Below are 26114 nucleotides of genomic sequence, written 5' to 3'. Positions count from 1 at the left end.
TGGAGAATGTAAACAAACTGGGTAGGGCACACCTTATTAGAAAGACGGGGAGCTGTATAGCAAGTTTCAGTCATAATTTGAAATCACTGTATTAGCAGAACACCATAAGGCGAAACGCCATTAAGTGGGGCCCTACTGTATTATAAATATGAGAATTATTAAATTCTGATCAGGAGATGTTAGCTTTCCCTTTCACAATTTTAAAGTATAAACACAATATCTTATGTTTGTATTGTTTAATTTTTTCAGTTATAATGGTGTCAACCCGAGGAGTGAGGGTGAAGTTTAGCGAGGGAGAAAGAGTCCTTTGCTACGAGCCAGACCCAACCAAGGCTAAGGTACTCTATGATTCAAAAGTCCTCGAAGTAGTATTCAATAAAGATGGTAAAGGGCGAAAGCAAATTGAATACCTAATCCATTTTCAGGTATGCACCTTTGTGGCATTGAACCTAAGTTTGTGTTAATTTCCTTCCAGACTTGTTACAGTATTTGTGTTTCCAGAGAGTTTGGAAATGATTAATAATAAAGATTAGCAGCTATCAACATGTCATTTTTGGCATGTTTTTTTTTTTTTTTTTTTTGTAGCACACTTGTTGCTATTTTTATCTTGATAATTTACTAAGTGTAAACAAAATGTCGTTTTAGGGGTGGAATGCATCTTGGGACCGTTGTGTTTCTGAAGACTTTGTGCTGAAAGATACAGATGAAAACAGAGATTTACAGAGACAGCTTGCTGACAAAGCCCAGATAAAGTTGTAAGTTTCTTACCTCTTTATTTTATGTGTGCTGTTTAATGATGGAAATATATTAAGAGTACAGTGGCCCCCTTCATAACGATCACCTCCGAATGCGACCAATTATGTAAGTGTATTTATGTAAGTGCGTTTGTACGTGTATGTTTGGGGGTCTGAAATGGACTAATCTACTTCACAATATTCCTTATGGGAACAAATTCGGTCAGTACTGGCACCTGAACATACTTCTGGATTGAAAAAATATCGTTAACCGGGGGTCCACTGTATTGCAAAATTTATTAATTTAGGCATATGAAAAAAAATTCTTGTTGATACACCATTTGATACCATATAAACTGATTTAATGAGGCACCTGTTATGTGAATATAAAATAATGCTAATGGATCTCATTTCAGGTCTATGAAATCAAATAGAGTGCTGATAGGAGGACCGCTGTAGTAAGTTTTCTCTTTTTTTTTTTATTAGGTGGTGAAAGAAGTTTATTATATTGGGCTCTTGTATGTTAGAGCCCATCAGGGACCACTGCCAGTCTGCCTCTTGTTTATTTATTGATTCACTCACTGGTCAATTTCCATATGATCTCTGAATATCACATTTGTTCACCACAAGAACTCGTGTTGATGAATGTTACTAGGAAGACTTTTTTTTTTTTTATTAACATATTATAGGGGGTTTGTCAATTGGCTTTCCTCAAAGACTATTTTTACATGTAATTTCTTTTTTTGTAGTTACCATCTGTGTTAATATTACTTACCTAATCATGTTTTTTTTTTCAGCTTTCAGGCAGTTTTGTTATATTTTGTCATTGATATAGCATTGATTGGCCTATTGGCTCATTGGAATACTTGAGGGAAATTTTCCTTTTAACCCTTAAACTGTCCAAATGTAGATCTACGTTCACATGCGTAGCGCTCCGACCTTGATTTTCCCCATTTGAAAGCATGTAAAAAAAACGTAGATCTATGTTCAGAGCCTGCTGCACGTCCAACGTTTGGACAGTTTAAGGGTTAATTAATGGTTTGTGGATGTACAGTTGTCCCTATAAATTTGTGGGCAGGGGGAGGGGGTATGTCCCTAGAGGTCTAGTGAAGCCACAATCTAAGTAATCAAAATAAAGTCTGCATAACAAATTTTGATTCAGATTTGGGCTCATTCCTTGTTTCAGAGAATATGTATCTGTACTGGACTATATTAATCAGGTTAATAATGATGCTGAGAAGTAATAATGCAAACAGCTTGGTGTTATTTGCAACCAGGACAGAAGGAATGTTGTGGACTAGCATGTTGAGAAATGAAACCCTCTTTTGGATATAAGAGTACTAGTCACCAAGCAGGTGTAGTTCATTTGGCAGCAGAAAACTGAATTTGATGTCTTGATGCAGGAGACTGATGTCACTTTCTCGTGCACTTTTTCTTTCTATGCCCTTGTGTTGTGGTGTATAGAACCTCCAACCTCTTGACAGTTGCTATGTTTTGAAGTCACAGGCGATTTGAGGAAGAGTCTCATCATGTGGTGTCTACCTCAGCCTGTCTTTGCAGAGAGATATATATGTGTATTTACCCATATTTAGCTAAAGAAATAGAGCTATGCTTGTGGTGTCCAGGCATTTTTTTTTATAATCATAATTATTTTTTCTTACAATTCAATAGTTGTTGCATGCACTACCTCCTCCTGATGCTTATTTCTATCACCAGCCACTTTTATTTGTAAAGAAACGTAGTTTGGAAGTTAGGAGGAGGTGCGGGATTACCAAAACTGTTGTCCAGAGGGCTGAGGAAGGGTTGTTGAGGTGGTTCGGACATGTAGAGAGAATGGAGCGAAACAGAATGACTTCAAGAGTGTATCAGTCTGTAGTGGAAGGAAGGCGGGGTAGGGGTCGGCCTAGGAAAGGTTGGAGGGAGGGGGTAAAGGAGGTTTTGTGTGCGAGGGGCTTGGACTTCCAGCAGGCATGCGTGAGCGTGTTTGATAGGAGTGAATGGAGACAAATGGTTTTTAATACTTGACGTGCTGTTGGAGTGTGAGCAAAGTAACATTTATGAAGGGATTCAGGGAAACCGGCAGGCCGGACTTGAGTCCTGGAGATGGGAAGTACAGTGCCTGCACTCTGAAGGAGGGGTGTTAATGTTGCAGTTTAAAAACTGTAGTGTAAAGCACCCTTCTGGCAAGACAGTGATGGAGTGAATGATGGTGAAAGTTTTTCTTTTTCGGGCCACCCTGCCTTGGTGGGAATCGGCCAGTGTGATAATAATAAAAAAAATAATTTTACGTAAGATAGTTTGTACAGAAGAGTGTAAATCAGTTGGGTGGCCATGCCAAAAGCCCCTTTAATACAGAGCATTTGGGCAAACTTAAGATTAACCCTTTGACTGTCGCGGCCGTATATATACGTTTGCGAGGTACCGTGTTTGACGTATATATACTCATAAATTCTAGCGGCTTCAAATCAGGCAGGAGAAAGCTAGTAGGCCCACATGTGAGAGAATGGGTCTGTGTGGTCAGTGTGCACCACATAAAAAAAATCCTGGAGCACGCAGTGCATAATGAGAAAAAAAAAACTCCGACCGTTTTTTTTAATTAAAATGCCGACTTTGTGGTCTATTTTCGTATAGTATTTGTGGTTGTATTCTCGTTTTCTTGGTCTCATTTGATAGAATGGAAACTATATTATAGAAATGGAGGTGATTTTGATTAATTTTACTATAAAAAGAACCTGGAAATGGAGCACAAAGTACAGGAAATGTTTGATTTTTGCCGATGTTCAAAAGTGAACAAATGATGTCATTGTCCAATAAATGTCCAAATAGCCATTCTAATACGCAGTCATGAATGGGTTGATGTAATTTTTACAATTATTACAGTATTGCAGTAGTCTGCATAACAGTAAATCTTCTATTTTTTGTTTGAATAAAATTTCAAAATAAAAAGCAAGAGTAATATCACAGGGACCTGGAGACATGACTGATGAACAAAGAAAATGTTATTTTAGAGCCAGGAATGTCTGCATTGTTCATTCTGGACCTTATTTTGAAATTGTCGTATTTTTTAATTTTCGTGAAATTGGCCAAATTGCAAATTTCTGACCATGTTATTGGGTAGTTGAAATCGGTAAATGGGCAGTTTCTTGTACTCAATCGATAGAAAAAATAGAGTTCTGAAGAAATAGTTATGAGTTTGGTTGACTGGAATAAAGGAATTAGCCGAAAATAGGGCTCAAAGTGGGCGAAATTGCCGATTTTTAAATATCGCCGAAGTCGCTAACTTCGCGAGAGCGTAATTCCGTCAGTTTTCCATCAAATTTCGTTTTTTTGGTGTCTTTACAATCGGGAAAAGATTCTCTATCATTTCATAAGAAAAAATAATTTTTTTTTTTTTCGAATATTTTGCGACACCAGAAGCAACTTCAGGATTTGGCCCTTCGACAGTCAAAGGGTTAATTAGCTCTTATATAGGTTAGACAGATTTATTAGGATGCATTTTATAATGATTACTAGTTTTTTTTCACATACTATAGCCCTCTAAAATATTCTCCTTGAGCCACTTAAAATTTTCACTTTTGGGATACCATTCTCTGTACCAGTATCACATTACATAACTCCTCTTATATTTTATTTATATGTTACTTTAAATCTAGTTTATGCAAAACTTTTTTGGCTGATGTAATATCCTCTCTTCTATTATTCAATCTATCCTAATTGCTTTTATTAAACCATTCACTGTTTGTTACATAAATCTGCATTATGAGGGATTGCTTTATCTAATAGGATTGAAATCATTTACATTAAAAATTAGTTTGTTTCCTACATGGATAATAAGTTGGTAGACACCAGTCATTCAAGGAAGTACTGTACTACTATCCTGCCTCTTGAGTGTGAAATGGAAACCTCTTAACCATGAACTTTTTCATTTCTAAATTTATCCTGGTCCTGACAGTTCTTTTGCCATTTCTACATGCTTTTCCTCCTCCTGAGACATTCTTGTGTAAGTTTTTTCACCTTCATGCTACACACCTCACATTTACTACTTTTCTAAGAGTTACACCTGCTTTTTCATCTTATTCCTTGTTTATCTCCTATTGATTTTTTTCACTGATTGTCACCTCTAAAATAAAGTTGCTGCATCATGTTTTCTTTCATTTATTACCATATTTCCTTCACAGTTCCTCCTGTATGGCCATTTCTTTTATTTCTATCCTCTTGTTTACTTAGAATTTCCTTCACTATTTTATTTACCTGCATTATTTAATTTTCAAAACTTAATTCTTCCTCTTTTCAGCAAGGGTAATGCTTTCAAAGTGATTTTGTTTTTGAAAGTTTGTTACTGATATTGAAAAATTCTGTAATATTCCAGTGTTGTTGGGTTATTATAAATTCCACATATAATTTCATTCTGATCAGGACACTAGTTTTGGAATAATTATATTGCTTTGTTTTGGAATTTTTCAAAATTATCTATTTTCATTACCATAGTAAATTTTTGCATGAAACTGACACACATCTCACCTATCCCATTCTTAGTCTTAGCTCTGCAATATTTGTCCTATGGGTAAAAGCAGAAGAGAATATATATCCTTTCATGGTTATGAATGTTCTCGCTTGATGAAATGGAGTGTTGCCCTTTTAAATGTAAATTTTTCTATGGATTTTTATGCAAAAGTAATAAATCTAAATTTTCTTTAATAAAAGAAATTCCATTAACAAATGATCAAAATTGACTCGAAGAGCACTACATATTTTAAGGGCTATAATTTTTCTTGATTTTTATCAAATACTTATCAAAGAGAGAATGGAGCGAAACAGAATGACTTCAAGAGTGTATCAGTCTGTAGTGGAAGGAAGGCGGGGTAGGGGTCGGCCTAGGAAAGGTTGGAGAGATGGGGTAAAGGAGGTTTTGTGTGCGAGGGGCTTGGACTTCCAGCAGGCATGCGTGAGCGTGTTTGATAGGAGTGAATGGAGACAAATGGTTTTTAATACTTGACGTGCTGTTGGAGTGTGAGCAAAGTAACATTTATGAAGGGGTTCAGGGAAACCGGCAGGCCGGACTTGAGTCCTGGAGATGGGAAGTACAGTGCCTGCACTCTGAAGGAGGGGTGTTAATGTTGCAGTTTAAAAACTGTAGTGTAAAGCACCCTTCTGGCAAGACAGTGATGGAGTGAATGATGGTGAAAGTTTTTCTTTTTCGGGCCACCCTGCCTTGGTGGGAATCGGCCAGTGTGATAAAAAAATAACTTATCAAAGTGATAATTTACCAGTCAATTTTGCTGAGAGTTCCCGTGGTACATTGATGATTTTGGGTTAACGTAAGTGTATAATTTAATTCTACTTGGAATTATTGAATTACAGTAAATCCTAAAAATTGTACTGTTAATTCCTTTAATTTCGATGTTTATTGCAGTATATCTGTAAAATGTGTGTACAGTATTATATTAGGTATACAGTGTTTCATTTTTGCTATTTTTAACATTCTTATATAACAGACACTTAGACAATTCCCTATTAGTCCATTATATCGAGAGTTTACTGTAATTTTTTGTTTCAAAATGATTGTTGTTTCACAGTTAATAAAATTTTTGACATGAAACTAACACAGCTTGTACACCCCAATCCCAGTTCTACTACTGTATTCTAATATTGTCAGCTGTAACTGAGTAACAAATACATATATTGCTGTATATAGGTATGAATGTTCTCACTCCTGGTAATTTCAAAATTCTACCTTTCACATTCACTGTTTTTTTTTAAACGTTGCCCTATGCAAAATTAAGTTGTCCAAAAAAAGCTCTTCAGTAAAATAAAATCAAACAATAAATACTAAAAATTGATGAAAGGAAGTTGATACCAGCTGCATAGCTGTTGTTTTGCTGTCAACATTTATAATTGAAAACTTGTTTTAAGTAATAAATATTTTACTTTAATGCATGTTGAGTATTCCATGTAAAGTGTATGGTAGTTATTATTGAAAGAATTGTGGGTAAGACGGAGAGCAGCATCGCAGATAAACGAAGAGGTTTTAGGAAGGGTAGGGGATGTGTAGGCCAAGTGTTTACTGTGAAGCATATAAGTGAGCAATATTTATATAAGGGTAAGGAAGTTTTTGTTGTATACAGATTAGGAGAAATTTTTTCCTGGGTAGAGGCATGGCTGACAAATAGACAGCAGAGAGTTGGCATAAATGGGGAGAAATCGGAATGGGGGCACGTCACAAGCGGTGTTCCTCAGGGGTCAATGTTGGGCCCGTTGTTCCTCAATAAAGATACCCAAGAGTTGCACATGTGTCTAATTTATCAACAGTTTACATAAACGACATAGATGAGGGAATAAATAGCGACATAAGCTAATTTGCTGATGACACTAAAATAGGCCATCCAATTCATTCTAATGAGGACACTAGAGCTCTCCAGGATGATTTGAATAGACTGATGCAATGGTCGGAGAAGTGGCAGATGCAGTTTAATATTGACAAATGCAAAGTTCTAAATGTTGGACAGTTAAATAACCATGCCACATATAAACTAAATAATGTAGATCTTAATACTACTGATTGCAAAAAGGATTTAGGAGTTCTGGTTAGCAGTAATCTAAAACCAAGACACCAGTGCATTAGTGTTCGCAATAAAGCTAACAGAATTCTTGGCTTCATATCTAGAAGTATAAAAAATAGAAGTCCTCAGGTTGTTCTTCAACTCTATATATCCTTGGTTAGGCCTCATTTAGACTATGCTGCTCAGTTCTGGTCACCGTACTACAGAATGGATATAAATGCTCTGGAAAACGTACAGAGGAGGATGACAAAGATGATCCCATGTATCAGAAATCTTCCCTATTAGGATAGACTGAGGGCCCTGAAACTGCACTCTCTCGAAAGGCGTAGAATTAGGGGGGATATGATCGAGGTGTATAAATGGAAAACGGGAATAAATGAAGGGGATGTAAATAGTGTGCTGAAAATTTCCAGCCAAGACAGGACTCGCAGCAGTGGTTTCAAGCTGGAAAAATTCAGATTCAGGAAGGATATAGGAAAGCACTGGTTTGGTAATAGAGTCGTGGATTTTTAAAACCAACGTTGTGTAGTTTTAAAAATAGGTTAGATAAATACATGAGTGGGTGTGGGTGTGTGTCAGTTGGACCTGACTAGCTTGTGCTGCTGAGTCTGGTGTAGTGCTCCATCCTTGAGTGGAGGTGACCAGACTGGGTGGGTCATTGGGCTAATCTGGGGGGGGGGTCATTGGTCTAATCTGGGGGACATGGACCTGCTCTGCATGGGTCGTAGGCCTGTTGCAGTGTTCCTTCTTTCTTATGTTCTTAAAAGGCATGTGATAAGGTGGATAAGGAAGTAATGTGGCAGATGGTGCAAGTGTATGGAATAGGTGGAAGGTTACCGGAAGCAGTTACGAGTTTTTGAGGATATTGAGGCTCAGCTGGGTGTGTAAAGGGAGAAAGTTGAAAATTTACATAGATAAAAGTAAGGTGGTGAGGGTATCAAACAATTTAAAGAAAAATTGGACATCACATTGGAGGGAGGGAGTATGGAAGAAGTGAATGTTTTCAGATATTTGGGAGTTGACTTGTAAGTGGATGGGTTTATGAAGGAAAAGGTTAACCATAGAATTCATGAAGGAAAAAATGCAAGTTGTGCGTTGAGGTATCTGTGGAGACAAAAAAACGTTATCCGTGGAGACAAAGAAGGGAATGTACGAGAGTATAGTGGTACCAACACTTATATGGGTGTGAAGCATGGGTTGTAAATGCTGCAGCAAGGAGGAGGCTGAAGGCAGTGGAGATGTCGTGTCTAAGGGCAATGTGTGGTGTAAATATTATGCAGAGAATTCGTAGTGTGGAAATTAGGAGGAGGTGTGGGGTTTCTAAAAGTATTAGTCAGAGGGCTGAAGTAGTAGGGTTGTTGAGGTGGTTTGGTCATTTAGAGAGAATGGAACAAAGTAGAATGTCTAAGAAGCATATCAATCTGTAGGGGTAGGAAGGCAGAGTAGGGGTTGTCGTAGGAAAGGTTGGAGGGAGGTGGTAAAGGAGGTTTTGTGGGCAAGGGGCTTGGACTTCCAGTAAGCGTGCACGAGTGTGTTAGGAGTGAATGGAGATGGGTGGTTTTTGGGACCTGACAAGCTGCTGGAGTGTGAACAGGGTAATATTTTATGAAGGGATTCAGGGAAACTGGTTAACTTGACTTGAGTCCTGGAAATGAGAAGCACAATGCCTGCACTTTTCTCCTTTTACTGTCAGTCCCATAATATTATGGCTTGCAAGCCAGAGTCGGTCCCGAAATGGTACGCCAAAATTCTAAGGGGTTCAAATCTTGCAGGAGAAAGCTGGTAGGCCTACATATGAGAGAATGAGTCGTCTGAGTTGTCAGTGTGTGTGCAGTATAAAAAAAAAGCCTGCAGCTCGCAGTGCATAATGAGAAAAAAAGAGGCCAACCATGTTTTTCATTTAAAGCAGTGACTTTGCTGTGTATTTTCATCTGGTATTTATGGTTGTATTCTCGTTTCCTTGGTCTCATTTGATAGAATGGAAGGATTTTGAACAGTTTACGGACTATAAGTACCTCAAAATTGGGCTCAAAGTAGCGGAAAAGTTTGATTTTTGCTAATGTCAACTGGTGGGTCAAATATGCTTTCACAAATGTGCTGATATTATTTACATATGCCATTTTTACAATAATGGAGTAGTCTGCATAACAGTAAATCTTCCATGTTTTATGTGAACAAAAATTCAAAATGGAAAGCAAGCATAATGTAAGAGGGACCTGGAGACATGACTAATGAAGAGAGAAAATGTTATTATAGTACTAGAAATGTTTGCATTGTTAATTCTGGACTATATTTTAAAATTGGCCTTCTTTGAATTGTGTATGAAATTGGCCAAATTACCATTTTCTGACCACTGTTGGGTAGCTGAAATCAGTAAATGGGCGGTTTCTTGTTCTCAGTCGATAGAACAAAAGGAGTTCTAGTGAAATAGCTACGAGTTTGGTCATCTGGAGCAATGGAATTGGGTGAAAATGGGACTCAAAGTGGGCACCGATGCCTAAATATCGCTGTTACCGCTAACTTTGCGAGAGCATAATTCCATAAGTTTTCCATCCAATTTTGTACTTTTGGTGTCATTAACATCAGGAAAAGATTCTCTCTCATTTCATAAGTTTTTTTTTTTTTTTTTTTTTTTTTTTAAATTCTTCGACACTGGGAGCAAGTTTGTGAGCAGGGGTCTCGACAGTGAAAGGGTTAAAGGAGGGGTTTGAGATATTGGCAGTTTGGAGGAACATCTAAACTGTCATGTCTGAGTGCCTCTGCAAAGACAGTGATTATGTATGAGTGATGGTGAAAGTGTTGAATGATGATGAAAGTTTTTTCTTTCTTTTTGGGCCATCCTGCCTTGGTGGGAAACAGCTAATGTGTTTAAAAAAAGAAAAATTAGGGATCAGGTTATTAGGGTGTGATGTCACCATGGTTGTTATTATGAACACAGGTAATAAATGGGCTGTGAGACCTGGTCATAATGGGAATTGGAGCAAACAAACTCAGCAGCAGACTATAATGTATATTTGCCTACACCCCACTGTGTACAGATATGTACAATATGTAGACAGAATAATAATAAATGCTCACCACAGTGACAGATAGCAAAGCAAAAGCCAGAGAGAGAGTGCACCATATTCAACCAGCAGGTAGGCAAGTCTGCCAATGCTTCCCGCAAGTGAACCACGTTGCTTCTGCTTTGGCGGGCTTGCCTGTGATTGGTTAATGAACCAAGGTACTGATTTAACGATGGGTTTGAAGGGCATGGGTTCGATTCCCAGCCAGAGTAGAAACATTGGGTGTGTTTCTTTCTACCTGTTGTCTATGTTCCTCATCAGTAAAAATGGGTACCTGGGTGTTAACCGACTGGTGTGGGTCGCATCCTGGGACACTGACCTAATTTGCGGGTTCTATCCCCGCCTGTGGTATGGTTTATAACAAGGGGCTTTCTATATAGTAGTATGTCATTGATGTCAGCTAGGCCTGTATACCATGTACATGTACTTGTAGTAAATAAAGATATTATATTATTATTATTATTATATTACAGTGGACCCCCGGTTAACGATATTTTTTCACTCCATAAGTATGTTCAGGTGCCAGTACTGACCGAATTTATTCCCATAAGGAATATTGAGAAGTAGATTAGTCCATTTCAGACCCCAAACATACACGTACAAACGCACTTACATAAATACACTTACATAATTGGTCGCATTCGGAGGTAATCGTTATGCGGGGGTCCACTGTATTGTTATTATTATTATTATTATTATTATTATTATTATTATTATTATATATATAGATGAGGTTGTAAAAGAAGTGGATGCTAGTGTGTTGGGGAGAAGTGTGGGATTAAAATATATAAAATCTAATACAGAGTGGGAATTGTCACTTTTGCCGATTGCTTTTTGCCGATGACACTGTGCTGAAGAGAAGTTGCGAAGGTTGGTGGATAATTTTAGGAAGGGATGTAAAAGAAGAAAATTAAAAACTAAAATAGGAAAGAACAAGGTGATGAGGGTAATAAAAAAATTTGATAATGAAGAAGGGAATAATGAAAAATTAGATAATGAAGGAAGGAATATGGAGGAAGTTAAATGTGTTCAGATTTTTGGGCTTGTTGGTGGATGGGTATATGAAAAATGAGGTGAACCATAGAATTGATGAGGGGTCAAAAGGTGAGTGGTGCATTGAGGGAAATGTGTGTGTTTGTATATATGTACAAAATTCATAGTTTGGAGACTAGGAGGTGCAGGGTCACTAAAATTAAAATTATTATCCAGAGAGATGAGGAGGGGTTGTTGAGGTGGTTGGGACATTTAAAGAGGATGGCATAAAATAGGAGGATGTGTATGAATATGTAGTGGAGGGAAGGCAGGGTAAGGGTCACCCTAGGAAAGGTTGGAGGGAGAGGGTGAAAGCAGTTTTGTATGCTAGTATCCAGCAGACGTACGTACGTATGTGTGTGTGTGTGTACTTGCCTAATTGTGCTCACCTAATTGTGGTTGCAGGGGTCGAGACTCAGCTCCTGGCCCCGCCTCTTCACTGATCGCTACTAGGTCCTCTCCCTTTGCTTCCTGAGCTTTGTCATACCTCTTCTTAAAACTATGTATGGTTCCTGCCTCCACTACTTCACTTGCTAGGCTATTCCACTTCCTGACGACTCTATGACTGAAGAAATATGAATGTGTGTGTGTGTGTGTGTGTGTGTTTTAGATAGGAGTGAGTAGAGGCAGTAGATTTTTTTTGACTACATGCTGTTGGAGTGTGAGCAAGGTAACATTTATGAAGGGATTTGGGAAAACCAGTTAGTTGGCCTTTAATCCTGGAGGTGGAACATACAGTGCCTGCACTCTGGAAGGGGTGAAGATATTTTCTATTTGGAGGGGCATCTGATTTGTAGTATCAGTGTGCCTTTAGAAAGGCAATTATGGTGAAAGTGTTTCTTTTTTTGGGTCGCCCTTCCTTGGTGGGAGATGGCCGTTGTGTTAAAAACAAAATCTTAAAACACTGATGAAAGTATTGACACCAAAACTGCAGAAATCTAAATTTTTCTGAAAATCAGGCTGAATTCCCTTTTAACTTCATTTATTACTTGTATAGTTTTCAAACCTTTAAACTGTATTGTTCCCCTCTGTTTCCTGTTATTACCATTTTTTGTTTTGGCTGCTGTGTTGGCAGTCTTTATCTATTAGTCATCCAAGTAGACCTTGTACTTTCCATTACTTTGAGGTGTTATATTTAAAACATCTCTTTTTTTTTTCTTTGCCTCTGGGACACCACTCACATATGCTCTACAACCTGTTCCCATCAGTATAGACAAGAAAACTGTTTTTGTCTTGCTGTTCATCAGAGATTCATGTGTCCAGTTTTATTGGGTGTGTTGTGTGTGCCATGATCACACTGGGAACTTTAAACATCACAAGAGTGGGGTGCTGCTTAACTTTTACTTGCCCAAGTGTCTACTGGCCTATCCTTGCAAATGTAGTTTATAATAATTTGGTTCTGCATAAAGAGTATGTCACTTTTGCATTACGCTAGTGGTTTAGAGTTAATGTACATTTTCTTGTATCACAGCACCTTGATAACTAATGCTGAAAGAAAGTTTAATGGCAGAGAGTCTCCAGCATGTATGAGAGAAAGAAAACAAGGCATTGAAATATAATTCAGATAATTTGTAATGATTTAATATAATTCTCCAGAAATTTTATTCATAATATATTTAAAGGCAATGTTTTACACATTTTTGAGCAGTATATCCATTATCCATAGAAATATCTTAGTCACTGCTCACGAGACCCTTATTTTTATGGCCGGGCAAGTTTTATTGATATGTTGTTATGTAATATTATTTCTAACAATCTTTTTTCCTATTTTAAAACAGATAACACAAAAAGTTTGTCAAGACAACACTTCTACCACCTGTCTGTATAATTATAGAAATAATCAAAGATTACTGGTGATTTTCTAATATGTTTGTCATTGGGTGCTTTGGTGCTGGTGAGGAAATTTTGATCCAAGGAATTTGAGTTGCCCTTCCCTTCATCAAATTAAACTTGATAGCCTCCCATTCCCCAGCTGCTGTATGACCCATATGGGTTTATCACTTTTACATGACTATAAACATATGTCTTGATCTCATGCAGAACTTTGTGTTTTTTCAGTAGACTTTCTACTAAATTTCAGTTGTTTTCATGTGTGTTAAATGACTAATGAAAAGCATAATTTCACTCAATATTTAATTAATATTTAGTGAAATCACATTTGTCTTTATATAATTATTGGTATTAGTTATCTTTTGTGATGTATTGTAAAGATAATTTAGTTATTATGTGAAGCAGTTTCTTCTTGTAATGCAGGAGCTAGAATTAGTGCATTGGTGCATAAGTATAGCTTTCCACGATCAACTATCTCCACTATTATAAAGCAAAAAGACATTATAAAAGATGTTAAAGTGGCTGTCAGATCTTAGGTAGTGAAAAGAAGCAGAGAAATGATCATGTTGTTGCTGTGGGTAAGAGAGAAGTAGATGAAGGGAGATACAGCGCCTGTAAGTTAAATTTGAGCCCAAGGTACAGTAAAAGTTGCTTGTCGAGTCTTGGAACGAATTAACATAAAACCACATATTTTTGGGTTTGAGTTGCGATAATTTTGAGGCATGATACTTCAGTAACAGATTAATTTCTTATCTCCAAGGACCACTGTATAGTATTTCTTATTCATAGAAGTGGAAATGCTGCAGGAGTATTTTTAACACACTAACATGTATAATGCACTATGTTTCTGTTTTCTTAAAATGTTGGTTGTGCAAATATTTGATTATGTAAAAATGAGAAAGTTGAAGAATGATCAAGTATCATACATTAATACACAAGGTAAACATCAACAAATTGAATCTTGAGTAAATGGTATGAATGTAGCTGGAATATAGCACAACACAGTAATACTACAGTTAAGCATGTTCAAAAATCTTCATTGAGAATGGAATATTTTGCTTTACACATAGTCATTCTTTAGTGAGTGAATTGCTGTAGGTTTTTCTTAGTTTTTTAATTGAGTGATTGGGATTTGAACCGGTGACCTGGGATTACCAGCCCATTCACACCCCCAGTTAGTCTGGATAACTAGGAGTACATTGAGCTACAGTGAATCTTCAGTTTAATGGACTTCAGAAATACTGGACAAAACTTACCATGTCATTTGTTTCAGAAACAGATAACAAAAACTGTTGATAGCAAAATTGTCTCTCATAGTTATGATCACAGCAAGACAGTCTCCTCTCCATTCACCACACTGACCACAACCAGTCACTATTTGCCCTGTTAGTCTGTTAAATTCAGTCATCCTGATTTCCTGTTTAAGTTCCTTTTCATGATTGCCTCGTATTTCTTGGAAATCTTAGATATGTAAAACTGCTTCAGGTTTTTATCATTTTAACTGGTTACATTTCTAAAATAATTATGAAAATGATTAATTATCTTGGCAGCAAAGAAAGAAAGAGAAAGAGGAGGTTATCAGAAACAATACGAGAAACGATTGAAAAAGAGAGGCGAGAGAGGGAGCAGCAGGAGGAGTCAGAAACAAGTTCACAGGTAGGAGCTTTTGTTACTTGGTTTACTGATGAATATTAGCTTAGTAAATTGAAAGTAGATTGGTTAGAGACAATAATAAATTTTGCTTGAATTAGTGGATACATAATAATTGGCTACCCATGAAGATATAGGATGTTATGTATATATACAGTGGAACCTCAGTACTCGAACTTAATTCATTCCAGAAGGCTGTTCGAATACCAGTCTGTTCAAGTGCCGAACAAATTTTTCCCAACCAATTTTCCTTTTGGTTGGCTGTTATCACTTATCTTCGTAGGTGCATGATGACTTAACCAAACCATACCACAGGTGGGGCTTGAACCCGTGGGTTCAAACCCCACCTGTGGTATGGTTTGTATGCAATCGTGTCATTATGATTTCGTGAGCCATGATGACTTATTTATACAAATAATATAAAAACATCAAAAAATGTGAAGAAACACAAAATGGTTTACAGTGAAGTTCTGGTAGGCTGTGTTTGGTTGAGTGCCGAGCAAATGGTCGACTACCGAGTGATTTTTTTACCGAACAAAGCATTCGAATACTGAATTGTTCAAGTAAGGAGCTGTTTGAGTACTGAGGTTCCACTGTACGTAATTGTATATTACAGCCTCTCCTCACTTACCGACGCACTCGTTTACTGAAAACTCAAGAGTTACGACGGGCTCTCTGACGAGTCATTATTGTATACTGTATGAGAACTTGGGTCATGAACGGGCACCGCAGCGTCTTCAGTGTCAAGCATCTGAATATCCTTCCTACAGCCACTCAGTACACTAGTTTTCACAGTCTCCAAGATTATATATTTGTACAAATTTACTGTTGTTTTTCCTCTTCCAAGAGGAAAACAACAGGAAAATTGAAGTACAAAAGAAGTTCATTGTAAAGGGGTTAGTGATGCATTTCAGCATCAAGCAATCTCCAAGACTGCAAATTTCGTCTAGAAATTTGCACTTTATTGTGCATCCCATAGTAGAAGAAGAGTTAGAAGTGCAGCAGAACTTGGAAGAGGAAAAACAAGAGGGAAATGGAAAAAGTACAAAAGAAGTTCACAGTAAAAGGTTTAGCTGGTGTGTTCATCTGTGTTTACATTCTCGGTGTATAGTGGCAGCTTAAGAAATGATTAAACTCAGTGAACAAGGTATGTCGATGGTAATAATCAAAATAATAATAATAATCACTCTGGAGTGCTTTAAATGTCAGCTACCAAACCTATAAGGAATACGTATGACATTTAAAGCACTCCAGAGCAATTATGTATTATTATGGAGGGAATATTTTGAGGAATTGTTAAATGTTGATGAAGATAGGGAAGCTGTGATTTCGTGTATAGGGCAAGGAGGAATAACATCTTGTAGGAGTGAGGAAGAGCCAGTTGTGAGTGTGGGGGAAGTTCGTGAGGCAGTAGGTAAAATGAAAGGGGGTAAGGCAGCCGGGATTGATGGGATAAAGATAGAAATGTTAAAAGCAGGTGGGGATATAGTTTTGGAGTGGTTGGTGCAATTATTTAATAAATGTATGGAAGAGGGTAAGGTACCTAGTGATTGGCAGAGAGCATGCATAGTTCCTTTGTATAAAGGCAAAGGGGATAAAAGAGAGTGCAAAAATTATAGGGGGATAAGTCTGTTGAGTGTACCTGGTAAAGTGTATGGTAGAGTTATAATTGAAAGAATTAAGAGTAAGACGGAGAATAGGATAGCAGATGAACAAGGAGGCTTTAGGAAAGGTAGGGGGTGTGTGGACCAGGTGTTTACAGTGAAACATATAAGTGAACAGTATTTAGATAAGGCTAAAGAGGTCTTTGTGGCATTTATGGATTTGGAAAAGGCGTATGACAGGGTGGATAGGGGGGCAATGTGGCAGATGTTGCAAGTGTATGGTGTAGGAGGTAGGTTACTGAAAGCAGTGAAGAGTTTTTACGAGGATAGTGAGGCTCAAGTTAGAGTATGTAGGAAAGAGGGAAATTTTTTCCCAGTAAAAGTAGGCCTTAGACAAGGATGTGTGATGTCACCGTGGTTGTTTAATATATTTATAGATGGGGTTGTAAGAGAAGTAAATGCGAGGGTCTTGGCAAGAGGCGTGGAGTTAAAAGATAAAGAATCACACACAAAGTGGGAGTTGTCACAGCTGCTCTTTGCTGATGACACTGTGCTTTTGGGAGATTCTGAAGAGAAGCTGCAGAGATTGGTGGATGAATTTGGTAGGGTGTGCAAAAGAAGAAAATTAAAGGTGAATACAGGAAAGAGTAAGGTTATGAGGATAACAAAAAGATTAGGTGATGAAAGATTGAATATCAGATTGGAGGGAGAGAGTATGGAGGAGGTGAACGTATTCAGATATTTGGGAGTGGACGTGTCAGCGGATGGGTCTATGAAAGATGAGGTGAATCATAGAATTGATGAGGGAAAAAGAGTGAGTGGTGCACTTAGGAGTCTGTGGAGACAAAGAACTTTGTCCTTAGAGGCAAAGAGGGGAATGTATGAGAGTATAGTTTTACCAACGCTCTTATATGGGTGTGAAGCGTGGGTGATGAATGTTGCAGCGAGGAGAAGGCTGGAGGCAGTGGAGATGTCATGTCTGAGGGCAATGTGTGGTGTGAATATAATGCAGAGAATTCGTAGTTTGGAAGTTAGGAGGAGGTGCGGGATTACCAAAACTGTTGTCCAGAGGGCTGAGGAAGGGTTGTTGAGGTGGTTCGGACATGTAGAGAGAATGGAGCGAAACAGAATGACTTCAAGAGTGTATCAGTCTGTAGTGGAAGGAAGGCGGGGTAGGGGTCGGCCTAGGAAGGGTTGGAGGGAGGGGGTAAAGGAGGTTTTGTGTGCGAGGGGCTTGGACTTCCAGCAGGCATGCGTGAGCGTGTTTGATAGGAGTGAATGGAGACAAATGGTTTTTAATACTTGACGTGCTGTTGGAGTGTGAGCAAAGTAACATTTATGAAGGGATTCAGGGAAACCGGCAGGCCGGACTTGAGTCCTGGAGATGGGAAGTACAGTGCCTGCACTCTGAAGGAGGGGTGTTAATGTTGCAGTTTAAAAACTGTAGTGTAAAGCACCCTTCTGGCAAGACAGTGATGGAGTGAATGATGGTGAAAGTTTTTCTTTTTCGGGCCACCCTGCCTTGGTGGGAATCGGCCAGTGTGATAATAAAAAAAAAAAAAATGGTCATTTACTGTGCTGCTGTGCATTCAGTAGAATGGAGTATTCTGTTAGGTAATATAATTAAAAATAACAAAGTTTGATTGGGTCACAGGTTAAACATTTATGAGATACAATTACATCTACCATCCGACTTACAACCTGCTCGACATACGACCACTCGACTTACGACCGTGTTTTTTATGCCAAATTTCTGGGAAATAGACAACTGTACTATTTACCAGTGTTTATCCTAAACCTTACAGTATAAAATACAGTACTAACAGCATAAAAAGTAAAGTAAAAAATGGAATACCAAAATAAAACAATAAAATAAAGACATTTAAAAAATGTGATGTTGATATTCAGTAGTAAAGTTCCACTTACGTCCATTTTGACTTGCGTCCGGTTGGTCGGAACCAAGCTCGGTCGTAAGTCAGATGGTAGGTGTATACAGTATTTATTTAGTTGTGAGTGAGTAAGCCATTTTTAAGAAGAGACTTGAATTTAAAAACAGACAGTGTTTCTCTTATATTCACAGGTAATGAATTCCAGATTTTTGGGCCTTTTATGTGCCTTGAGTTTTTGCATAGTGTGAGATGGACACGAGGAACATCAAAGAGTGATCTGTGCCTTGTGTTATGGTCATGTGTTCTGTTGAAGTGGGTAAGGAGACGCTTGAGAGGACGGTTTATATTCGAGTTAAGTGTTCTATGTATGTAGTAGGTACAATAATAGGTATGGATGTTTTGTATGGTGAGTAGGTTTAGAGTTCTGAATATTGGTGGAGTGTGCTGCCTGTAGTGGGAATTTGTTATTCTGACTGCATTATTATTATAAATTATTATTGTTATAAATTATTATGATTACAGTGGACCCCCGCCTTACGATCAGCTCCCAACTCGAACAATTATGTAAGGGTATTTTTGTAAGTGCTTTTGTACGTGTATTTTTGGGGGTCTGAAACGGACTAATCTAATTTACAATATTCCTTATGGGAACAAATTTGTTCGGTAATGGCACCCGAACAGACTTCTGGAATGAATTAATATCGTAAGTCGGGGGTCCACTGTATTATATATTTTTGTTTTCAACAAACCAGCCGTATCCCACCAAGGCAGGGTGGCCCAAAAAAGAAAAACGAAAGTTTCTCTTTTTAAATTTAGTAATTTATACAGGAGAAGGGGTTACTAGCCCCTTGCTCCCGGCATTTTAGTCGCCTCTTACAACACGCATGGCTTACGGAGGAAGAATTCTGTTTCACATCCCCCTGGAGATAGGAGGAAATAAACAAGAACAAGAACTAGATAGAAAATAGAAGAAAACCCAGAGGGGTGTGTATATATATGCTTGTACATGTATGTGTAGTGTGACCTAAGTGTAAGTAGAAGTAGCAAGACGTACCTGAAATGTTGCATGTCTATGAGACAGAAAAAAGGACACCATCAATCCTACCATCATGTAAAACAATTGCAGGCTTTCGTTTTACATTCACTTGGCAGGACGGTAGTACCTCCCTAGGTGGTTGCTGTCTACCAGCCTAATACCTATTGTTATAAATTATTATTACCATCAACATACCTTCTTCAGTGAGTTTAATCTTTTCTTAAGATGCAATGAGACAGAGAGCATAGCATATGACTCAGAAAACAAAATTGGGAAAAATCACTCTATTTTTGTGTTTTTTCTTATGATAAGAGTGATCTAGGAGTGTTTGCCCAGATGTAAACACAGTTTTCTTTCGTTATACAGTGGACCCCTGCCTTAGAACACATCGCGTTACGCTAAATTCACCATACGAAGCATTTGAACGCAAAAATTTTGCCTCGCCTTACGATAAAAATCTCGCCTTACGTGATTCGTCCGGGACGTGTCCCACGTGTGGCCTCAGCACCAGTGTTTACAAGCCAGCCAGTGCAGTCGCATCTACGCATACATTCAGTACATTTCACATTATCCCAGTGTTTTTAGTGCTTGTAACTGCAAAATAAGTCATCATGGACCCCAAGAAAGCTCCTTGTGCCATCCCTGTGGTAAAAAGAGCGAGAATTAGTAGGGAATTGAAAAAAGAGATTAAGGAAATGTGTGCAAAGTGAGTTGAACTGCAAACCTTTACGGAGGAAAATCACCCTGACACAGCTACTGCAAGCCGTGTTGGCAACCTGTACAATGACAATATTATGGCCCATTTTAGGAAAGTCTTAAAGGAACGGGAGGTACAGAGCTCTATGGACAGATTTGTTGTGCGACAGAGGTCCAGTGACTCTCAAGCTGGTCCTAGTGGCATAAAAGAAGGCATCGTATAACATTAAATCCGACTAGCGATACATTTTAACGCAAAAATTTTGCCTCGACTAGCGCTAAAAAACTCGGCCAACGCGATTCGTTCCATTCGAGACGTGTCCACATATGGCCTGAGCACGCCTCACTTGTCCCGTGGGTGCCAGTGTTTACAAGCCAGCCAGCCACCGCGGTCGCATCCAAATATACAATCAGAACATTTCATATTATCACAGCGTTTTTAGTGATTGCACCTGCAAAATAAGTCACCATGGGCCCCAAGAAAGCTTCTAGTGCCAACCCTACAGCATAAAGGGTGAGAATTACTATGGATATGAAGAAAGAGATCATTGCTAAATATGAAAGTGGAGTGCGTGTCTCCTAGCTGGCCAGGTTGTACACAAAACCCCAATCAACCATCGCTACTATTGTGGCCAAGAAAATGGCAATCAAGGAAGCTGTTCTTGCCAAAGGTACAACTATGTTTTAAAAACTGAGATCGCAAGTGATAGAAGATATTGAGAGACTGTTATTGGTGTAGATAAACGAAAAACAGATAGCAGGAGATAGCATCTCTCAAGCGATCATATGTGAAAAGGCTAGGAAGTTGCATGACGATTTAATTAGAAAAATGCCTGCAACTAGTGGTGATGCGAGTGAATTTAAGGCCAGCAAAGGTTGGTTTAAGAGATTTAAGAATCGTAGTGGCATACATAGTGTGATAAGGCATGGTGAGGCTGACAGTTCGGACCAAAAAGCAGCTGAAAAATATGTGCAGGAATTCAAGGAGTACACAAAGGCTGAAGGACTGAAACCTGAACAAGTGTTTAATTGTGACGAAACAGGCCTGTTTTGGAAGAAAATGCCAAGCAGGATCTACATTACTCAGGAGGAAAAAGGCACTCCCAGGACATAAGCCTATGAAAGACAGGCTTACTCTGTTGATGTGTGCTAATGCTAGTGGTGATTGCAAAGTGAAGCCTTTATTGGTGTATCACTCTGAAACTCCCAGAGTGTTCAGGAAAAACAATGTCCTCAAGGCTAATTTGTGTGTGCTGTGGAGGGCAAACAGTAAGGCATGGGTCACTAGGGACTTTTTCTATGACTGGTTACACCATGCATTTGCCCCCACTGTGAAAAATTACCTCCTGGAAAATAAATTGGACCTTAAGTGCCTCCTGGTGTTAGACAATGCTCCTGGTCATCCTTCAGACTTGGCAGAGTGACTTTCTGGGGACATGAGCTTCATCAAGGTCAAGTTTCTGCTTCCTAATACCACTCCTCTCCTGCAGCCCATGGACCAGCAGGTCATTGCAAACTTCAAAAAACTCTACATAAAAGCTATGTTTGAAAGGTGCTTTGTAGTGACCTCAGAAACTCAATTGACTCTAAGAGAGTTTTGGAGAGATCACTTTAGAATCCTCAATTGTGTAAACATGATAGGTAAGGCTTGGGAGGAAGTGACTAAGAGTACCTTGGCCAGAATGTGGCCAGAATGTGTAGACAAAAGGGATTTTGAAGGATTTGAGGCTAACCCTGAGAAGCCTATGCTAGTTGTGGAATCAATTGTGGCATTGGGGAAGTCCTTGGGGTTGGAGGTTAGTGGGGAGGATGTGGAAGAGTTGGTGGAGGAGGACAGTGAAGAACTAACCACTGATGAGCTGCAAGATCATCTTCAACAGCAAGAGGCCAGACCTGAGGAAACTGCTCCAGAGGAGGGGATAGAGAAATTGAAGAAGTTGCCTACTTCAAAGATTAAGGAAATGTGTGCAATGTGGCTTAAAGTGCAAACCTTTTTTGATGAAAATCACCCTCACACAGCTATTGCAAGCCGTGCTGGTGACTAGTACACTGACAGTGTTGTGAAACACTAGGAATGTCATACAGGAATGGGAGGTACAGGCCTCTATGGACAGATATGTTGTGTGACAGAGGTCCAGTGACTCTCAAGTTGGTCCTAGTGGCATTAAAAGAAGAAGGGAAGTAACCCCGGAAAAGGACTTGACACCTCAAGTCCTAATGGAAGGGGATTCCCCTTCTGAACACTAACACCATCCACACTTTCCCCTCCTTCCATCCCATCAATCATCACCAGGTCTTCAATAAAGGTAAGTGTCATGTAATTGTACATGTCTTATTCAGTTTGTGTGTATTAAAATTAATATTTCATGTGGTAAAATTTTTTTTTTTTCAATACTTTGGGGTGTCAGAAACAGATTAATTTGATTTCCATTATTTCTTATGGGGAAAATTAACTCAACAATAATTTCGATTAACGATGAGCTCTCAGGAACGGATTAATATTGTTGGTCGAGGGTCCACTGTAACCCCGGAAAAGGACTTGCAGTGCGGAGAGATACATGATTACATGTATATACACCTGGAAAATCCTAGAGGGACTAGTACCGAATTTGCACATGAAAATCACTCACAACGAAAGCAAAAGACTCGGCAGACAATGCAACATCCCCCCAATGAAAAGCAGGGGTGTCACTAGCACGTTAAAAGACAGTACAATAAGTGTCAGGGGCCCGAGACTGTTCAGCTGCCTCCCAGCATACATAAGGGGGATTACCAGTAGAAGCAGGCACTGTAAAGTCGGTACCTGACCAGCCGGGCTGTGGCTCGTATGTTGGATTGCGTGCAGCCAGCAGTAACTGCCTGGTTTATCAGGCTCTGATCCACCAGGAGGCCTGGTCACAGACCAGGCCGCGGGGGCGTTGACCCCTGGAACTCTCTCCAGGTAAACCTCAAGTCCTAATGGAAGGGGATTCCCCTTCTAAACAATAACTTCCACTCTCTTCCCTCCTCCCATCCCATCATTCATCACCAGATCTTCAATAAAGGTAAGTGTCATGTATTCTATTCTTAGTAGAGTAGAAATTGTGCATGTCTTCTTCAGTTTGTGTGTATTAAAATTAATATTTCATGTGGTAAAAAAATTTTTTTTTTCATACTTTGGGGTGTCAGGAACGGATTAATTTGATTTCCATTATATTTCTTGTGGGGAAAATTAATTCGGCTAATGATAATTTCGGCTTATGATGAGCTCTCAGGAACGGATTAATATCGTAAGGCGGGGGTCCACTGTAGACCAGAGGTATACCCCACTAATAATAATAATAATAATAATAATAATAATGATAATAATAATTTATTTTAACATGATACATAGTTGTACAAAGGAATATAATAGTTGAGTGTATGTATATGCCAAAAAGCCCCTTGTATGCAGAGCATTTTGGGCAAACTTAAAATTAACTTAAGATTAATTAGGCTATAACAGTTTAAATGGACATTAGGCGAGTTACAGTGAGTACAGAGACTTGAGTATTATTAGGTAATGCTGTATGGCTTTAATAGGTCTAGTAGAGAAGTTTAGTAGTGAATAATTACAGTTTTGAATTATTTTATAAAAATTGCAGTATTACAATAAAACAATTTAAACAGTTTACAGTATGAAGTACAATTGAGTATTTAAATGATTACAATTGAACATTACAATTTTGAAGCATTACAGTTTTACAATACAACAATTTACAATATGAAGTATTACAATTTAGTATTCAAAATAATGAAATTTGAACATCCTGATTTTGAAGTAATAAGTACAGTGGACCCCCGGTTAACGATATTTTTTCACTCCAGAAGTATGTTCAGGTGCCAGTACTGACCGAATTTGTTCCCATAAGAAATATTGTGAAGTAGATTAGTCCATTTCAGACCCCCAAACATACACGTGCAAACGCACTTACATAAATACACTTACATAATTGGTCACATTCGGAGGTAATCGTTATGCGGGGGTCCACTGTACATGGTAGAGCAGTCTTCAGCACAATATTCAGTATTGAAATTGAAACATCATTGGTACTCTTTTGTGTTGCTTTTCAGTAAATGCTATTAAGTACAGCTTTTCTGATTAATTTTGGGTGATGAGATTTCTTAGTAGGGCCTTAAATTGATTTCACACCCTTTACATGCATAGCATTTTTCCACAGGGAAAGATGGACACGAGGGACATCAAAAAGTGATTTCAGCCTTGCATTATGGTTGTGTGTTCTGTTGTAGTTAGCAAGTAGGAGTTTGAGAGGAAGGTTTATATTTGAGTATTGAGTTTTGTGCATATAGTGGGCACAATAATAAGTGTGGATTATTTTGTATATTGAGTAAGTTAAGACTCTTGAAGAGAGGAGGAATATACTGTCTATTACAGGAGTTTGTAATCAATCAATCGCACTGCAGTTTTTTGTTGGGTTATTAAAGGTTTAAGGTGATTTGCTCTGTTGAGCCCTATACACAAAAACCATAGGTGAGGTAAGGGTAGATGAGTGAGTGGTATAGTGCAAGAAGAGTTGATTGGGGTACATAGTACTGTATCTTTGAGAGGTTCCCTACTACTTTTTTGGAGACTTTCTTGGATATTTGCTGTATATGAGTTTGGAATTTGAGATTGCAGACCTAGAAATTTGCCCTTTTTGTGTCTAGAAATGGGTGAACCATTTATCAGTACAGTATACTCTACCAAATCATCCAACGTGTCTGTTTATTACTCCAAATTCTCCACCGAACCCCCACGACAAATGTTTTAATTTTGGGTTGTGACACTTTTGAAGTGTTAGTAAAGGGTTATTCCTTGATTAGTGATGAATTTGTGTACTGAGTGGTCTTAGGATCGGAATTCCATCGGTAGGTGAGGAGAGGCTGCATATATAATTATGTATTTAATAATATGTATATATAATTATATTCCATGAGGAAGTGGAAAAGAATTCTTCCTTCAGGAGCAAGGGGTTAGTAACCCCTTCTACTGTATAAATTACGAAATTTAAAAAGGTCACCCTTCCTCGGTGGGTGACCTAAAAAAAAAAATTACATGTTTATAATACATATTATGTGTGTGCTTTGTTTTTGTTATCTATGAATCGGTTTCCATCACAGTTCGTAGAGCATTATTGAAATGCTGTAGTGTGTTTAAGAAATGTAATCAAATCTTTTAGCCTTTAACAGCTTTAGCTCCCTGTCTTAAAAATTTAATAGCATTAGTTCACAAATAACGTAATGGTATATCCATGATCAGGCTGGGAATACAGGCACTGAGGACGAAGTTGGCTCAGCCATATCCGAAGTGGATAGCACCACAGGTGGGGAGGAGGAGGAGGAGGAAGAGGAAGAGGATGTGACCAGTGATGATGAAACTATTGAGCGCCATTTCCCTATTGTCTTGCCGGATAACCTGAAAGCCGTTCTTGAAAAAGATTATCATCTAATCAATGATAAAGACAAGGTATATTTACGCATATATGATAATTATTTTTAATGTGTGACTGGATTCATTTCAGTATAATATATCCTTTTTAATGTATGATGATTATTTTTTATGTGTAGCTGCATTCATTGCAGCTCAATATACAGTGGAACCTCAGTATGGGACCTTAATTTATTCCAGAAGGCTGTTCAAATGCCGCTCTGTTTGAGTAGCAAACAAGTTCTTCCCAACCAATTTTCTGTTTGGTTGGCTGTTATCACTAATCATCATAGACCCCATGATGACTTATTTATACAAATAATACAAAAAAAAAAAAACGCGAAGAAACACGAAATAATTTACAGTGAGGTTCTGGCAGGTCGTATATGTTTGGCCGAGTGCTGAGCTTTGTTCGAGTAGGGAGCTGGTCGTATACCGAGGCTCCACTGTATCCCCATATAATGTATGGTAATTATTTTAATATGCAGCTAATATGTAATTGTAGATATAAATCTAGATGTATGTACTCCTGTAAACCCTTTTGTGGCCTAATTCCTAGGCATTTCGTGTAT

The 26114-nt window shown here is 38.4% G+C and overlaps 1 protein-coding gene across 2 annotated transcripts; it reads left to right on the top strand.

Annotated features, from left to right (window-relative positions):
- Positions 1–222: 222 nt before the first annotated feature.
- On the top strand, positions 223–25629 carry LOC138852124 (MSL complex subunit 3-like). Of its 2 annotated transcripts, none has more exons than XM_070081797.1 (5): positions 223–425; positions 646–755; positions 1151–1192; positions 14772–14877; positions 25375–25629. In XM_070081797.1, the coding sequence occupies exons 1-5, from the start codon at positions 255–257 to the stop codon at positions 25612–25614; spliced, it is 669 nt and encodes a 222-aa protein (XP_069937898.1). In that variant the 5' UTR covers positions 223–254; the 3' UTR covers positions 25615–25629. The 2 variants fall into 2 exon arrangements, with proteins under 2 accessions (XP_069937898.1, XP_069937899.1); XM_070081798.1 differs by having other exon boundaries at positions 232–338.
- Positions 25630–26114: the final 485 nt, after the last annotated feature.

Source organism: Cherax quadricarinatus, unplaced genomic scaffold (genome assembly GCF_038502225.1).
Source record: "Cherax quadricarinatus isolate ZL_2023a unplaced genomic scaffold, ASM3850222v1 Contig4245, whole genome shotgun sequence".
NCBI classification, from domain to species: Eukaryota; Metazoa; Arthropoda; class Malacostraca; order Decapoda; family Parastacidae; genus Cherax; species Cherax quadricarinatus.
This window is presented reverse-complemented; position numbering and strand designations above follow the sequence as displayed.

Coding starts and splice junctions, on each gene's coding strand:
- LOC138852124 (XM_070081797.1), top strand. CDS start 255: ATGGTGTCAACCCGAGGAGTGAGGGTGAAGTTTAGCGAGGGAGAAAGA. Junction 426..645: donor AATACCTAATCCATTTTCAG/GTATGCACCTTT, acceptor ATGTCGTTTTAG/GGGTGGAATGCATCTTGGGA. Junction 1,193..14,771: donor CTGATAGGAGGACCGCTGTA/GTAAGTTTTCTC, acceptor TTATCTTGGCAG/CAAAGAAAGAAAGAGAAAGA.